Raw genomic sequence first — 19,089 nt, 5'->3', positions numbered from 1 at the left:
TACTAATTCTAATATGCTAAAAAACATAATCATCTGCGGGGATTTTAATGCCCACAGTCTTCTGTGGGGGGATAAGCCAGCAAATAAAGCTGGTAAGCTCATTGAAAGATTGATTTCAAATAATGCCGATTTAGCAATTGCTACCCCTCCTAATCTAAATACATATTTTAACCCCAAAAGTGGTAAATTTTCAACTATTGACCTACAAATTGTTTCAATAAATATACTAAATAAAATTTATATTAAGAAAATTGAAAATCTATGCACTGACCATTTTGCAATAGTATCCTCTTTAAATGAACCAGCCAACATTCTCCCACATATCCCTAAATATGTCAACACCAAAGCAAATTGGACCATGTTTAGAAATAAGCTTAATGAAGAAGTCCTAAGTTTAACCCAGAAATCTCATACCTCAGTTGTAACTGCTGACACGTGTGCTGAAGCTATGACATCAATATTAACAAATGCAGCTAATCAAGCTATCCCCAGAACTTCACCTAGGAAAACCATCCCTAAACACACCCCTAAAGCATGGTGGACAAAAGATTGCCAAATTATGTGGAGAATAAAAAATGCAACTAGGAGAGCATACCTAAGAAAACCATCCCCTGACACATATTTAAGTAAATTACAAGCAGAGGCTAACCTCAAGAGAACAATAACTAATGCCAAATATAATTATTGGAATAATTTTGCAAATAATCTTTCCAGAGAAACATCTGAGCCAAGAATACATAGACTTATAAGCAAAATCTGTGGGAAAAAAACATCCTCCAACCCTCTTATGTATGAACTAATACATGAGAATTCCCACTATGATAACGACACTGATAAGGCAAAATTATTTGCCTCCCTTTTCTCAAAGAAGCTAACATCAAAAAACCAAAATATCACCACACAAATCATGACAAATCCTATTTACCAGCCCCGACCAGGTTCAGAATATATAAACCATCCCTTCTCGATACATGAATTGAATAATGCAATTCAGCATATCAAGGCCAATGCTACAAGTAGCTATGATAATATACACCCTATATGGATAAAGAATCTTTCCCCTTTGTACAAACAGGAGCTCCTAAATTGCTATAACCATGCATGGGCTACATCCACATTCCCTAATATCTGGAAATGTTCATCTCTTATACCAATTTTAAAGAAAAATAAACCTAAACATGACCCTCAGTCATATAGACCCATAATGATTACCCCAGTGCTGGGAAAATTAATGGAGAAAATGATTTACCATCGGCTGCTTTGGTTTGTTGAGAAGAATAATCTGATACCTCATACTCAAACTGGCTTCAGGAAACACCACTCATCAACAGATGCTTTCATAGTGTTAACAAATGCAATAAATGAATCCCTATCAAAAAATAATGTCTTAACTGCTGCATTCCTAGATTTTGAAGGAGCTTATGATAATGTTGACCACCAGATTCTATTAGTTAAACTTACAAACCTTGGACTACCCCCCAAACTTGTATCCTTCATAAAATCCTTTATAGAAAACCGAAGTTTCATTGTTTGTGTAGGTTCAGCCTCTTCACCCAAAACTCCAATAACCAAAGGCCTTCCACAGGGTGCAGTCCTGAGCTGCCTCCTATTTTCACTTTTTCTGTGGGACATGAACCTCCCACATACCAATCTACAGTACGCTGACGATCTGGTATTATGGGCAACTGGCAATACCTTCGAGATTACGCATTCAAAGTTGCAAAATGCACTTTTCCAATTTGAAAAGTTCTCCCAAAAGTCCATTTTACCTACTGCACCCACAAAGTCAAAAATTATCCAATTCCACCATAAGCGAAATCATTATGATGCTAGGCTAACATTAAATGGAATACTTATCCCAGAGGACAATCAAATTAATTACCTAGGGCTCATACTTGACCAAAAACTAAATTTCCACCTCCACATCACAAATACAATAAAAAAGTGCTATAGAAAAACAAGAATAATTAAAAGGCTACTAGCCACACCTTGGGGCTGTAATGAGAAAACACTAATCCAATTTTATAAATCATATATAAGGCCCCATATTGATTATGGCCTCATAGTGTATGGTGCTTGTGCTAAGACCCACATGCAAAAAATCGAAACGACACAAAATGATATAATTCGTCTTATATTTGGTCTTAGGAAACCAACAAAAACTAAGTTTCTGCTTACTGAGAGTGGACTATCACCAATAAATGAAAGAAGAAGATCTCTACTAATTAAGTACCTTACAAAAATTGAAGCCAATGATTCTCATACCCTGCATAACTGGTTAAGAAATCCATCTATGTTTAGAGGCGTTGCAAATGAATATGCAAATATCCAGAAGAAGTTCCCAGTGCCAGTAAAATCTATTGCACCCACATTCCCCCAAACCCCCCCTTGGAGTTGGTCAACCCCCATAATAAAGACTGACTTCTCAAAGTGGACCAAAGAACTTACCCCCATTTCTTTTATTCAGAAAAAATTTGCCGAACTAAATAATGTTGCTTATAAAAATTATTTCCAAATTTTTGTAGATGGGTCCAAAATGAATGAGAAAGTGGCAAGCGGAGCTTTCTTCCCAACCCATAATATCGCTTTAGGAGAGAGATTACAAGATAATTCATCTGTAATGTCTGCCGAGCTAAACGCCATAATCATGGCACTAGATTTCCTCATGGTTAATGAATATATGAATGTTAATATTAAAAATATTATAATATATTCTGATTCTTTGTCAAGCCTAGAGCTTCTTTCGTCAGCTTCTCAAAATAAGATGGATATTGACACATTTCTTTGTCTTAGGATTATTGATATTTTTGCTACAAAAGGTATTTTAACTCATATACAGTATATTCCAAGCCACTCAGGTATAATAGGTAACCATAAGGCAGATGAAATAGCCAAAAATGCTTTAAATATTGACCAGCCAAGTGGGAGACCAATCCCCATTAGAGATATTTACCGCTGGAGATTTACAGAGGTACTGATAATTAATAAGAATCCTACCCCATCACCTTTCCCAAGTAAGCACCTTTCCAAGATTTATCATAGGATTCGGTCAGGTTCAAATGGGCTAAATTTTCAGGCATTTTCATATCAGATTCCTAATTCAAGTGGCGAAGTTCCCTCGTCCCCCCTTTGCAGGTCATGTAATCTTAAGAATGAAACAATAGATCACTGCCTATTTGAATGTAATATGCTGACGTCTGCACAGTATACCCTGCGACGTAAAATGTTAGAATGCTTCAAACACCACAAAATTCCACCAACAGCCAAGAGTCTTGCTGACCATACTCTCCCGCAGAGCACAGAGATCAATATATACTCTCTTATAATTCAACTGCTGGTATCAAAAGATATACTTCAAGAAATCTGAGCAGATACAAATCATACAAGACAAACCAGCTCCATAGCTCTGTCGATCTCACAGAGTGAGCCAAAAGGAAAAGGGCTAAATAGTATCAACTGAAAAGCCCGTCTGCTGAATAAGAAGAAGAAGAAGAAGGATAATCCATAATGAAATACTTGTTTACATTAACCTTTCTGGTGAGCTACTTCGATATTTGCGAAAATCTCTTAAGTCCCACTTTGAAGTGAAGTATTAGGTCTAAAATAAGACAACCAGCCCAAATTTTCATGGCAATGTAGACTAAGACAATATATCAGTTAGGACTAGCCTACCTGACAGGAAAAATAGGCTATGTCTGTGACTTTAAATAAAAATAGGTAACCTGACATGATCCAAAATTCAAGTTGTACAGATAAATGTATAGTTAGCTAATTTGTAACATGTTTGTAGTTGCTCTTCAGTAGGAAAAGCTACAAATTCTAAAAATAATCAATCTAATCATGGATAGAAGAATTAGAGAATCTTAGGTAAAATTGCAGTTTACAATATAATTCAGTTAGGATTAAAATGAATACATCACTTCATGCTTTTTATTATGTTCTTTCTAAGTTCAATAATCATTTATTTGGAAATTTCTATGTTAAGCCCTTAATGCAGCCCTAGTGAGGAAAATTGGTCATTTGCAGCTGATTCAGGAATGGTAGGCTTAATTATTATTTTCTTAGTAGCCTAATAAGAGTAACATGTTATAACAAAAACAAGTTTATAGAATTTTTTGAAGGGAGCCTAAAATATGTAAAAAATGAAATCACAGCATAACTAGCATCAATTTTGAGGGGTTTCTGGCTCTTTTTCAAAAATTTCTTTTAATTTATTTTGAAAATAACATTTCAGTACACTATTAAAACTAAGGGAAAATAATAATTTACCATTACTGAATCAGCTGCAAATTGCAATTTATTCTCACTAGCAATTTTTTGTTTTAAGAAACATGCTTTTAAACTTTTGGTGACTAATAATGACTATGGGCTGTTTTGGGTCCTTTCACCCTATTATGGACTGACAATAATTTATCCAAGAGGCAATTATTATGAAAGAACATTATAAAAAAGTATCAATCTACACCAGACAAATTCTTTTTTGTCACTGGAGCATCACTAGGATAGAAAATCCTTACATCACTCCAAGCTGCAATTTAAGGTAAAGTGATATATTCACTTTCATCCTAGCTAAATTGTGTTGTAAACTGCAAGTTTGCTGAAACTTTATCACCATAAGCAATGAAGATTTTGCAAAAATAGATTAAACTTCAATAAATATTCCAAAGCACCTATGTAATTGCCATTATTTTCACTGGAAAAAAAAACACTTCTTTTTTACTACAAAATTCTGGAGAGCTTGAAGGAATAAACTTAATTTGTGCTATCACATGTTTAAGTACATTTGGTTTCCATCAATATTTTCTTTGTAATTTGTAGGGTTTTTTGGTAAATTTGTAGTTTTTCAGATATTTTAGATAAGATGAAAGTGAATATATTACTTGGTGGCTTCTCTATGCTTTTTTCATAATTCAGTAATCACTTTCTGGGTAAATTACTTTGTGAGCCCTTAAAAGGCTAGAAGAGCTCAAAACAATTCATAGTAACTAAAAGTTTGAAAACAAGCTTCTAAAAATAAATGGCTAGTGAAAAAGAATTGCCAATTGAAGCAGTTTTAGAAATGTTCATTGTTATTTTTGATATTCTTAATGCTAAAATATTATTTTGAATCAAAATAACTAGGAATTTAAAAGAGCTAGAAAGCCTCAAAAATGATGCCAGTTTTTCTGTAAGGTCGTTTTCAGGTGTGTCAGGCTCTTTTTAAAAGCTCCTAGAAATTAGTTTTCAAAATTACATTTTACTATTAAGACTTAGAAAAATCATAATTACTATTCCTGAATCAGCTGCAAATAGCAATATTTCTCACTAGGCAGTTCTTTAGAAACAAGTTTTTGAACTTTTGATTACTATGGATCATTTTGTCTTTGTGTGCCCTCTTAAGGGCTCACAGTTTCCTCCAGAAGGAATTTATTGCAGTTTGAAAGAGCATAAAAAAGGCATCAAGTGTTGTATTCTATTCATTTTCATTCTAGCTAGATTGTGTTGGAAATTGCAAATTCACCAGTTTTCCCAGTACAGTGTCAATGCATTGGGTCCTCTTAGACCTTGTTGAAGAAATTAAAATAGAGTTAATGTGGTCTCAAGTTTTCATGCTGTGACAGTTGCTTATAAGATATCAAAGATCTGTTCAATGATTTTGGTGGAATTTTTGTCTGATGTTCTTGCATAGTATCTTTTGAATATTCTGGGCATAATGCAATATAATAGTTAATAAGAGATAATACATTTTGTTTACTCTAAATTAGCCTCAACAAACAGGAAGAACAATAGGGAATTTGTTTTGCAAGACAGTGGAAACCTAATTTGAAGGGATATTTTGGCCCTATGTTCAAGGGCCATCCTCAGCAAAACATTAATATATGAAAAACTTACAACAACACATGACCAATAGAACTAAAATAATTTTTTTTTAAACAGTCCCAGCATCCTTACTTCAGCCAAGTTCAATCAGGACTGTCTTGGTTAGTTATAAGTTCTAGTGGCCTTTTTAAGTGACCAGAAACTGGAAGGCAACTAGGCCTCCTTCCATGCTATTTTTCACAAAGTCACCAGATCAAAATTTTGAGATAGTCATTTTTTTCAGCTTTAATAACTATGTCCGTGAGGATGAATTAATCTCCCAGGGAAAAGGCTAAAAGTTGTGAACTTTGCCCATTGTTTACATGTAGTATTAGTTAATGGGAAGTATACAGACATTTTCAGGGAAGATTTTTTTCTGGTGGGGATTATGTGGGAGGATCTTTCTATGGAGGAATTTTTTACAAGGAAAGAGAATTCTTCTATGAAGGGGGCAATGGATTTTTCAGCATTGTTTAAAAAACAATCAGAAATTAAATAAAAAAAAACAATTTTTTTAATGAAAGTAAGGAGCAATATTAAAATTTAAAACAAACAGAAATTATAAATAGATAAGGTGGTTTGCCCCCTGGTTAATACATTGCTCTTTATGCTGTAGTTTTTTAGTACTTTCAAGAGAGCTATCTATTCTAATTGAATGACCTTTGTAATTCAGTGGTTATTCTTAGAGAATTGGAACAAAATTTGAACTCAAGCATTTAAAAAAAAAAAAACTTGTTTTTTTAAATGCTGAGAACAGCAATTTGTAATCTCTAAATTCCAAATATATAATGTCTTTGCAACATACTGAGTCATAAAATTTTAAAGATTAAATGTTCAAGATTAAAATTTTAAATTGATTGTTTTGTGATACTAAAGATAGATGGGCAGAACATTTTGAGAATGTGTTAAACCAAGATATAGAGGAAAATGAAAAAGTTTGTGATACCTTGGATGTGAAGGAAGATTTGGTTTGTTGGAAGGATTAATGACAGTACTAAAAGGATTAAAAAATAATAAGACTCCAGGTGCTGATAGTGTGATAAATGAGTTTCTTAAATGTGGTGGCTCTGAGGTTAGAAATTTGCTACTTAAGATTAGGAATATGATTTTTTTTTTAAGAGGAAGTCCCTAGCAAATTTAAGAAAACCTTAGTTAAACCACTGTATAAGAAAGGTGATAAGAGTGAGTATGGTAATTGTTGAGGCATTAGTCTAGTCTCTTTAGATAGCAAATTACTTAACAATATGATACTTTTTAGACTAAGAGTTGTTGTAGACAAAGCTTAAGAAAAGAACAGTGTAGTTTTAGAAAAGTAGATGATGCTTCAACCAAATTTTTACTCTTCCTACATCTTCAGTATTGTGTTCTTGCTGGTTAATAATTGGAAAGTGCTTGAGTCATCAAACACCTTTGGTAATCAATTTAATAGATTTAGAGGAAGTATTTGATTCTGTTGATAGAAGAGCTTTAACAAATCCTTGTATGGTATACCAGTCAAATACATTAAAGTGATTAGTACTATATACAAGAATAACACTGCTGCAGTTAAGGTAGGAAATGAGGTTAGCAGCTGGTTTCATATTAAATCAGAAGTTGAGTATGGTTGTGTTCTATCCCCCTTTATTTCGATGCATTGTGTCTTAAGAAGGACAGGAAAGGTAATGGGAAACCATCAAATCACAAGGAAAAACATTCCTGGGCATATATTATGTTGATGATTAAAGCATCCTAGATGAAAGTGTGAGCAAAATGGATGAAGTTTTATAGGTTTTTCAAGTTCAAGGTGCTAGAATAGGCTTGAAAATAAATGTTAGGAAGACTAAATCACTAAGGCAAAGAATATATGAAGATGAAAAGATAATGATGGGAAATGAAAAGATTGATCAGGTGGACAGCTTCACTTACCTTAGTAGTATTACTAGTAAAGATGTTGGGAGTAGCGCGGATGTTAGAAGTAGAATAGACTAGGCTCAGGCTGTTCTCTTACAGTTAAAAAAAAAGTTTGAAAGAATAGGAAGATAAGTATGCAAACCAAGATTAGAATATTGGAAGCTACAGTGATGAGTGGTCAAATATGGCTCTGAACCATGGGTGCTCCAAAAAGCAGATGAAGATTTGCTTGATGTTTTTCCAGAGAAATTGTCTACAGATTGTTCTTGGTACCCAGTTGACAGACAATATTTCAAACAGTAGGCTATATGAAAAGCATGGTTCAAATCTGCTTTCTAGGACTGAAATAAGAGAACGATTGAGATGCCTTGGGTAGATTCTGCAGATGAATGATGACAGACTTTTCAGGGCTTTGTATCATTCCAGTTCTGTATTTTGTCAGCTCTTTATATTCTGAAGAGCTTTTAGGCAGATTTGATTTTCAGTAAAGTTTCATATATCTTTTCCTATACTTCCCATTTCCAACAGTCTTCCAGTTGTCCAGTCTATTCCAAACATTTTAGCTTGAAAAATGGTAGTAAGTTATCCCAGGTGGTAGCTGATTAGGGAATGTTCGATTAGCAATCACCATCAACAAAGCTCAAGGGCAATCATTAGAATCATGAGGTATAACTAAAAAAAAGGTAAAAAATTAAAAAAAAGACCAATTCAAAAACGAATGTATATACAGATCTGGACACCGGGACACAAATGACGACCACCCAGGACACTCAAAGAGAAATCACAGACTGGGACACCGGGACACAAATGACGACCGGGACACAGGGAATATAAATGACGACCGGGAAACAGGCACACAACTACAAAGGGGACGCCGGGGGGCACAGGGGGATATATAAATGATGACGGCGACACAGGGAATGGTCGATTAGCAATCACCATCAACAAAGCTCAAGGGCAATCATTAGAATCATGAGGTATAGATCTGAATATGGATTATTTTCCCATTGACCATTATATGTTGCATGTTCAAGAGTCGGCAAACCTGACAATCTATTTATATGCACAGACAATGGGACAGCAAAGAATGTTGTATATTCGCAAGTTTTACGTAGTTAAAAACACATATATATAAATATATATTTATATATCTATCTGTATTCACAGGTGGGACATAGGGACACAACTACAATGGCGCGTAACTAATATGGCACGTAACGACTTACACGCGCGGGGGGGGCTTGGGGGGCGAAGCGCCCCCACCAACTAGGTGTTGGGGTGGCGCGAAGCGCCACCCCAACAGCTAATATATATATATATATATATATATATATATATATATATATATATATTAATTCAAAAGTATGGAAGAATAGAAAGATAGGTCTGCAAACCAAGATTAGAACATTGGAAGTTAGAAGGATAACAGTATATGGTTCTGAAATGTGGGCTCTTTGAAAGGTGGAGGATGGTTTGTTGGATGTTTTCCAGAGAAGTAGCCACTGACTGTTCCAAACAGTAATTTGTATGAAAAATGTGGTTCAAGGAAATTGGTACTCTATGGAAGGGTGTGAATAGCAAGGCTTTGAATAGATGGAGATTGAGGAGGACCAGGTACAGGTGTGTTGGCCTCAAGCGGCTTGATGTAGCAATGAGTTGTTTGTAGTAGTAGTAAATATATATATATATATATATATATATATATATATATATATATATTTGCTTCTTTTGAATTTGATATATTGATTTTGATATATCTGATCAGTTTTTTTGTTGAAATTTACTCTTGGCTTTGCAGAAGTTCAATAAGAAACGTGTGATTAAAGCTTATTTATCACAATTTTTTTAAACTTTGAGTAATATAAAATCAATCAATAAAAACAAAGTTTGATTACATAAATTAATATTATAGAAATCAAAATTCGACATAACTCAGGCTCAAAATATAGGAAGATAACCTATTGACTACTTTCGGCTAATCAAAATCAGGAACTTGTTGATATCTTCCCCTGAGAATGGGTTCTAGGGTACCTTACAGTGATAAAATAAAATAAAAAATTTTAATGAAAGTAAGGATTAGGATTGAAACTTAAACAAACAGAGAGGGATGACCCTCATACATATTTTCCTAGTACTTTAAAAAGCTTTTTATTCTAATTAAAACGACCCTTGTGTTTCAGAAGTTGTTATCATGGAATCTGGACAAAAAGTCAAGCCCAATACAAGCATATAGAGCAAGGCATTGAGTAGGGGTATCTTCCCTCATATGCGGTATGATTTCTTTCCGCTTTAAGTTTAAATATTGCTCCCTAGTTTTAGTTGATTTTTTTCTAATCGTTTTTATGGCACTTGGTATTAACCAAGTGACATATAGCAATCGCCAATTCTGTTGGTCTGTCTGTTGGTCCCGGTTTTGCTACTTTAGGCACTTCCAGGTAAGCTAGGACGATGAAATTTTGCAGGCGTATCAGGGACGGGACCAGCTTAAATTAGAAATAGTCGTTTTCCCAATTTGACCATCCGGGGGGGGGAGTGGGGGGCCGGTTAATTCAGAAAAAATAGAAAAAATGAAGTATTTTAACTTATGAATGGGTGATGGGATCTTAATAAAATTTGATGTTTGGAATGATATTGTGTCTCAGAGCTCTTATTTAAAATCCCGACCGGATCTGATGACATTGGGGAGAGTTGGAGGGGGGGAAACCTAAAATCTTGGAAAACACTTAGAGTGGAGGGATCGGGATGAAACTTGATGGGAAAAATAAGCACAAGTCCCAGATACATGATTGACATAAACGGAACGGATCCGCTCTCTTTGGGATAGTTGGGGGGGGGGTTATTTCTGAAAAATTAGAAAAAATGAGGTATTTTTAACTTACGAACAGGTGATCGGATCTCAATGAAATTTGATATTTAGAAGGATATCGTGGCTCAGAACTCTTATTTTAAACCCGACCAGATCTGGTGACATTGGGGGGGGGTCGGGAGGGGGAAACCTAAAACTTGAAAAACACTTAGAGTGGAGGGATCGGGATGAAACTTGGTGGAAAAAATAATCACGAGTCCTAGATACATGATTGACATAACCGGAACGGATCCGCTCTCTTTGGGGTAGTTGGGGGAGGGGTTAATTCTGAAAAATTAGAAAAAATGAGGTATCTTTAACTTACGAAAAGGTTATCGGATCTCAATGAAATTAGATATTTAGAAGGATATCGTGTATCAAAGCTTTTATTTTAAATCCTGACTGGATCTGGTGACGTTGAGGGAAGTTTGGGGCGGGGAACCTAAAATCATGGAAAACGCTTAGATTGGAGGGATCGGGATGAAACTTGGTGGGAAAAATAAGCAGAAGTCTTACATACGTGATTTACATAATTGGAACGGATCCGATCTGTTGGGGGGGGGGGTTAATTCTGAAAAATAAGGAAAAATGACGTATTTTTAACTTACGAAGGAGTGATCGGATCTTCATGAAACTTCATATTTAGAAGGACCTCGTAACTCAGATCTCTCATTTTAAATCTCAACCGGATCAAGCGTAATTGGGGGGGGGGCAGTTGGGGGGACCAGACATCTTAGAAAATACTTAAAGCGGTGAGATCAGGATGAAACTGGATGGGAAGAATAAAAACCTGTCTAAGATACGTGACTGACATAACCGGACCGGATCTGCTCTCTTTGGTGGAATTGGAGGGGGGGTGATTTTGAAAATTGAGGTATTTGTAACTTACGAAAGGGTGACCAGATCTTGATGAAATTTGATATTTAGAAGGATCTTGTGCTTTAAAGTTTTTATTTTAAATTCCGACCAGATCCTGTGACGTTGGGGGGAGTTGGAGGGGGAAACTAGAATTCTTGGAAAACGTGAAAATTGGGGTATTTTTATCTTACGAATAGATGATCGGATCTTAATGAAATTTGATTTTTAGAAAGAATTCATGTCTCTGAGCTCTTATTTCAAATCCCGACCAGATCGTTTGACAATGGGGGGAGTTGGAGGGGGAAATCTTGGGAAAACACTTGGAGTGTAGGAATCGGGATGAAGCTTGGTGGATAGAATAAACAAATGTCCTTGATACGTGATTGACAGAATCGTACTGGATTCGCTCTCTTTGGGGGAGTTGGGGGGAGGGGTTCAGTGATTTGGCGAGTTTGGTGCTTCTGGACGTGCTAAGACGATGAAAATTGATAGGCATGTCAGGGAGCTGCACAATTTGACTTGATAAAGTCGTTTTCCCAGATTCGACCATCTGGGGGGCTAAAGGGAGAGGAAAAATTAGAAAAAATTAGGTATTTATAACTTACGAGTGGGTGATCGGATCTTAATGAATTTTGATATTTAGAAGGACATCGTGACTCAGAGCTCTTATTTTAAATCCTGACCGGCATTAAGCCTCTTATTTTCCTTTTTAAATCAATCTATTGATTCATAGAATTTTGTTAGAGCTCATACCATATGATGTCTTGGCTCTTAGCTCTTCTCGCCTCGTCACAAGAGCAATATGAGCTCTTAGCTCTTGTTCAATAATGCCGGAAATATGACTCTCTCCTCTTTGGACCCTTTCCCCCTACGAAACTTCCTCCATATAAAATTCATTCTGCATAAAATCTCTCCACGTTAAATCTATCCCTGCTGAAAATTATCTTTAGCCTACTTCCATTTGAAAAAAGACTTGATTTTTATTTAATTTCTAATATATTTTTGAATCATGCCGGGGAATGCTCCTTGATGGGAAATATTTCCTGGAGATTCCATCCTCCCAATGGAAAGTGTCTTTTGTCGAAAATTCTCCCACGAAAAATTTCGTGGGAAATTTTCCCCTGAAACTTCCCTGTTCGTTGAAAATACTCCCCTTCGAAAAATTCCCTTTCTGCATAAAATGTTGTTTTCTTCCAAATAAAAAATACTATATGTAAACTACAGGCAAGATTCATAATGTAATATCCCTTCCCCTAGGTATTGTGGAGTGTCATGACAATTTAACGGGAACATTGTATAGTTCTGGCTAAGTCTTCTACGTAAAATTCTCCCTTGCAAATTCATCCCCTGAAACTTCCCTGTCCATGGAAAATCCTCCTCATAGAAAATCCCTTCCAGAAAATTCTCCCTCCCCAAAAAATGTCTGTTTACTTACAAATAAAAAATACTATACATAGAAAGCAGGCAAAATTCATAACTTACAGCCTTTCCCCCAGGCTATGGGGGGTCTTGTTATCTCTGGAGGCATAGTTGTTTGATCTTTCAGACATGGTGAAAAAAAATGGATATCTTAAAATTTTGATTGGATGATTTCGGGGAAGCGCAGGAGGGGTTAGTTGCCCTCCAGTATTTTTGGTCACTTTGAAGGGGCGCTAGGACTTTAAATTTTCGTTCAAACAAGCCCTCCCCTGATATTCTCGGACCTTTGGTTTGACACAATCACCTTGGTGAAAAAAAAATAATAATAAAGACGTATCTGTGATCTTTCTTGTGACAAAAAATGCAAAATTCCACGTTTTGCTGAATGTGATTGCTGAATGTGATTGTTCGTTTTTCATTAAAATTCTTGACTTTTTGGGGTGATTCCCCCTTTCTCGAAAATCAAGTAAAATTTCTCGGGTTTGTAGCTCTTGATGGGTACATTAAACTGAATGAAGTTTACATATTTAAAAACAGCATAAAAAGTTTATTCTTGTGATATATATGTATATATATATATATATATATATATATATATATATATATATATATATATTTCTGAAACTCGTATTACAAGACTTCCATGACTTGAATGGATCAGTTTTTCTTGGAACTAAAGACTCCCTATTGAAAATCTGCAAAGCCTTTATAGATTCAGCTGCTGGCAAAGCATGCATTGCATTGATTTCTGAAACTTTCCCATATGCTCCCCATAGACTAGCCTGATTCTTTCGTGGGTGAATCGTGTAGACTGTCACGGAGTTGCATCTATTAATAAAGGTTTAGTAGCCAGAAAGGCCAAATCCATATCTCTCTGTATTGTACTCTGGAGAAGATGGTCAATGGAAATGTACATTTTCATGAACCGCAGATCAAGATATGTGGCAATCATGATGGGTGTGATCTAAGCAAGGCTTATAAGCCTAGAAGGCATTTTACACAGCCAAGTCCTTTGGAGGTCCTCAGCATTATTTGAAAGTCCACTATATAGATTCAGGTATTATAAATTGAGTCTATGGATTCTTCTTCTCGGCCATTTCCGGAACAATTTTCTTTGTTGGATCTTGTCTGCAGGACTTTCATCGGTAAATAGAAGAAAAAGCAGAAAAGAGACAAAATTGTTTCAAATATCGTTTTTGATATCAATATTTAAGCTTCGATATCGATATTTGTTCCGGTGTATCAAAATCTATATTGATTATCGCTCAACACTAGAATTGATATCCAAGCTCAAGCCTAAAAGGGCAAACATAGTTGTATTACTTTTTTTATATATCAAAGAAAGTTTGTCTGATAAGGAATTGTGTACTCTATTACAAAATTCCTTTTTTGAAAATCATGCTCAGCTGAGCTCTGTTGCTATTTGATTCAAAATATGATTGTTAAACGTCCCTGTGATCCTGCTGGAAATATAGGCTTTATAAATGGGACAGTGTGTAATTATTAAAATTAGATTTTGATTTCTTTTTTTTTTGGAGCAGATTAATCTCAACTGCTGAAAGTAGAATTTCTGACATTGCTGAAAATAGAAGCATTACAGATTTTGACTTAGTTCTCTGAAGCAGTTTAATCAGCAGCATTTCAACACAAGCAGATATTCACCTGCCATCAGTCAATCATTCAAGACTATTTCCAAAAGCTCAATCAGACCTGGTCCTGTATCTATAGTTATAAAGTTTGAAACCCATCAGCATCAAAATTAGCTATTTCAGTTCAAGTGAGTTTTGGAGAAAAGTCGTTCACTAACGTCATATTTGCAAATATAATAATGTTGATCAGTTACATTTAAAGTTACATATACAAATCCAATGCTTGTACTTATCACAGCCTGATGCTATCAGTTGAGTATGGTTTTTTTTTCTATTGTTGCTCAAGAAATACTATTATTTTAATAGAATGTTGAGTTTAAACATAGAAATAAAATTAAGAACTTCCATATCATTCACAACTTTCAAATGTTTAAAAAAACTTGTTTCTCCACGAGATCATAATTATCTTTTTTATTTCAGGAAAGTTTTGTTATGTAGTTTTGTATATTGTATCCGAAAATATTGTCACTTTTTTAAGCTAAAATGTTTTCATAAGGATTTAAATTTTTTCTTTCTTGGCCCTAATCATAATACTTCAGCAAAAGATTTTCAAAAATCGTATGCTAAGCCTTTTCACTCGATAAAAAATATAATCATATATTCGAATTGAGCACACAAAACTACGTTCAAAATTTTTTTCTAAAAAACAGAATTCAGAGCCAAAATACAACACTGACCTTGCAATGCTGTCTTGTTTTGCTCCTTTGCTAAGGAACCGAATAAAACTTTTTTATTGCTCAGGAAATTGAAATGTGTGTTCTAATAGAGGATTACTGTCAATTTGTGTCCTAATATTAGCACACAAAACTATGTTCAAATTTTTTTTTTCTAAAAAAACAGAATTCAGAGCCAAAATACAACACTGACCTTGCAATGCTGTCTTGTTTTGTTCCTTTGCTAAGGAACCGAATAAAACTTTCTTATTGCTTAGGAAATTGAAATGTGTGTTCTTATAGAGGATTACTGTCAATTTGTGTCCTAATATTAGCACACAAAATTCAGCACACAAAACTATGTTCAAAATTTTTTTTTCTAAAAAACAGAATTCAGAGCCAAAATACAACACTGACCTTGCAATGCTGTCTTGTTTTGCTCCTTTGCTAAGGAACCGAATAAAACTTTTTTATTGCTCAGGAAATTGAAATGTGTGTTCTAATAGAGGATTACTGTCAATTTGTGTCCTAATATTAAAGTCAATCCAAAAATGTAATTTCTTACCATAAATGATTTTTGTCGTAATTAATGTTTTGAGCTCAATAAAGAATTCACAAATATTTGTACACCATCCGTGTGCATAGAATAAACACTTGGTTAGAGCTTTTTTTTAGTACATAGCACTGAATTTGGAAAATTTACTGATCAATCAAATTGGTTTTATTGTAAATTCTGCAAAAAATAACAATTTTTTTTCTATGCAACAGGTAAATTCATAAATTTCTGCATTAAGACTGTGAGTGATAGAAAAGATCATATTATATATTTGGACCTCAGAATAATGGCACTGACATTAATTCATTAAAATTTAACAGAGGAAATTGTTTTTGAATATTTAGGGGGGAGAATGGTCACCTTTAAATTGTGAAATGAAAAACCACAAAAGAGCATAAGGGCATTTTCAATGAAAACACCCTCCCCCTCCAAAAGCTGGTATTTTTTCAAGTTAACAGGAACACATGACCCTTTCCTCCTCTCCTAGTGATGTCACTGCATAAAATGTTGCAACAGAAGAACAAAAACTTTGAGCCTCCTCGTGGAGGTTCCTCGTGGACCTCCACGAGCCTCCTCGTGGTGCTAAGCTAATATAAGAGCATGCTCAACTTGTTTTTTTCACTGGTAAGTTGTTTGTAAATATAATTGGTCAGCTCATTCAGGGATTAGTTCCCCAAGCCATTTAAATTAGTTGGAGTTTGTATTTATTAATTGAATTAAACAGTAAACTAAACGCTTATAGTGTTCTTTGTGTTCTAGGTCATCCAATTGGCATCTACTGTGCTTAGCGGGGCTTTGCACTTAACAAAGGCCAATTTTGATACAGTATTAGGTGAGTTGTGCTTAATGGTCTAGAAATAGTTGATTTATTACCATGATTGCAAATTATAAAGGAAAAGATTTTAAAAATAGAAGAAAATATAGCTTGTGCCCTTTTATGAGGAACCAAGAAAAATTAGAAAACTTTTTCCTGAAAAGTCAACTCAATTCCCAACCGTGAGACAAAACATGGTAGATTTGCCAGAAATCAATATAAACTTTATCTCAGTTTTAATAGAAACTAATGGCATTATAATGAGAAATAACCTCTTGGCCTCTGGTTTCTGTTACCCACTGTATAAAATCAGACTGTTGTTTCATTACTAAAAATTAGTGATTGGCTATGAGTTACCAGAAAAACCAAGTATAAAGTTAGATCTTTTTATTTGTTTTGAATTTTGTGTGAAGATTTATGGACATTAGGATAAATTTTCATTTTTTAAGATGATGCTGACATAATTACTGTAAATATGCGAAATATGTAAAAATGTAAAATATGTGAAACGTATCAAATTACTAACTATTGAAAAGATTGTAAAAAGCAAGTCTTTTTTTTCATAAAAGAATATTTAAGTTAAAATTATAAATGGTCACTATTTAGTATAACTGATTATTTACTCAAGTAGGGAGGCAGAACATTCCCTCCCTTGAGATTTCCCTAAGGACCCCAACAGAAAAAATGAGAAAACTGTAGCAAAATGGTTGAGTGTGTGTTATGTGTTTAGTATATTTTGCTTGGATTTATCTATTTTTCGCCTCATAGACTTGTCAGCACTCAAAAGACTTGTTACTTACGACCCTTGCCCCCGGGCTCTGGGGGGTTGTGTCAACCCTGTGGTCATTGATATGACCTTTGGACTTTTTTAAATAAAGTGCCTAACTCAAAATTTTGATCTAATCCACTTGGAAGATAGGGGCGTTGGGTGGTAGTTGCCCTCTGATTACGTTACTCTAAAACTTCTGCTTTCCGATCGGATAAGCCTTTTTGAAAGTTTAAACGACCCCCTCTTCCCAAAAAAGCTTATATGCCCCTAGGCATAACTTACAACACTTACTCCTGGGCTCTGGGGTTGTTTTGTCCCGAAGTTTTTCTCCACTCAACTACATTTTTCACTCATTTTTATTATGATTTTGGCATACAACCGATGTTGCCAACAAAAGCTTCATGTTAAAAGGTATTTTTTGAATCCAAGGAAAAATCTGAAATTTGTTTAAGCCGTCCTAGCAGAGTAGTTAGCGCACTGGGCTTGAAGTCCTTTGTCTGTGCGGATGGAGTTTCAGTCCTAGTCAACGTCGTTACTAGCCAAAATGTTTGGGGTGGGGGAGCAAGAGATTTTACTGACTGGATAGTCTTTTTTACCGACTATTTTTAGTCAATAATTAGTATAATGTCCGTTTCGAATATAATACGTAAAATCACTGCACAAGCTAGTAAAACCGCTGTGTTTACCAACTGAGATTCAGATTTCGGAACATAACACGTCACTATTTTAATGTGCGGCACCATCTGTAAAATCATGGCAGTAGTCGGTAAAAATGCTGCGTTTACCGACCAAGTTCGAAACTTCTGTAGAAGACATGTAAGAACTCCATTGGCGACCTATTTATGGTCTTTATTGAACCGAACAAAGAATTTTAGCGACGTCGGAACAATCGTGGCGCAAAGTACCACGATTTTATCGACTTTTTTTTACCGAGTGACCAAAAATATCGGGTGGGGGGCTTCCCCCCACCCTATATATATATATATATATATATATATATATATATATATATATATATATATATATATATATATATATATATATATATGTCTCTTAAACTTCCATATTAGAAATATGCTTTAACTCCATTGGCGACCTATTTTTGTAAGCCAATCACCTTATTTGTAAATGGGGGTTCATCCTCAATCGACAGGTTTTTTTTTCAGAGGGGGCAGCATTGGTAGAGAGACAAATAATCCTGCCTTTTGAAAATCATAGCTTACATTATGACGTGGGCATCCTATTGAGACGGTTTCTTTAAACTTCCTTGGCATTATATACCTTTTGATTAAAAATTATTGCTTGGTCTATTACATATATAAGTTTAGTTTTGAACTTGTAAATAGTTCTTTTTTTCCATCCTTTGTCACTGAAAGATTTCGACTAAATTAATTAGGATTTTTCAGTAAAAGAATCCATCTGAAATTATTTTTTTTTAAACCTGTTAAATTCCTGTGCCAGCTGTTTAATAACATCTTTTATGTTGTTTTTTTTCTATTGGAATAAGAATCCATAAAATCTATTTTTAATAAAAATCATTTAAAATAGCTTATACAGAAGAACGTAACTCTAAGATAGTCTAAGTTTTAATCTCACATATATTATGTAAAAAAAAACACCACAAAAAAACTATTCACCAAGTCAAAAGAATGTCATCATTAATTGGCAGCCCTGCTCGTCAACTATCACTCCTTAATCCATTTTAGAAAGTTTTACTTTCATAAAATGATTTCTGTTACAGGTTTACAGCTAGATAAAGAATAATTATTATTTTCTCTTTTTTCAGTGTGGGTAGTAG

At 34.6% G+C, this 19,089-nt stretch overlaps 1 protein-coding gene across 2 annotated transcripts in view; it reads left to right on the top strand.

Annotated features, from left to right (window-relative positions):
• The first annotated feature begins 3,465 nt into the window (after positions 1-3,465).
• The window catches only part of LOC136033949 (endoplasmic reticulum resident protein 44-like), a 38,761-nt gene continuing 23,137 nt past the window's right edge, over positions 3,466-19,089 (top strand). The window contains exons 1-2 of one of the 2 annotated variants that reach the window (XM_065714971.1): positions 3,466-3,537; positions 16,468-16,540. In XM_065714971.1, coding sequence (XP_065571043.1) covers positions 3,508-3,537; positions 16,468-16,540 — 103 coding nt within the window. In that variant the 5' untranslated portion in view covers positions 3,466-3,507. Of the gene's footprint in view, positions 3,538-9,920; positions 10,000-16,467; positions 16,541-19,089 lie in introns of those variants that run through there. The other variant, XM_065714972.1, reaches the window with a different exon arrangement.

Source organism: Artemia franciscana, chromosome 12 (assembly GCF_032884065.1).
Source record: "Artemia franciscana chromosome 12, ASM3288406v1, whole genome shotgun sequence".
In the NCBI taxonomy this organism is placed as follows: domain Eukaryota; kingdom Metazoa; phylum Arthropoda; class Branchiopoda; order Anostraca; family Artemiidae; genus Artemia; species Artemia franciscana.
This window is presented reverse-complemented; position numbering and strand designations above follow the sequence as displayed.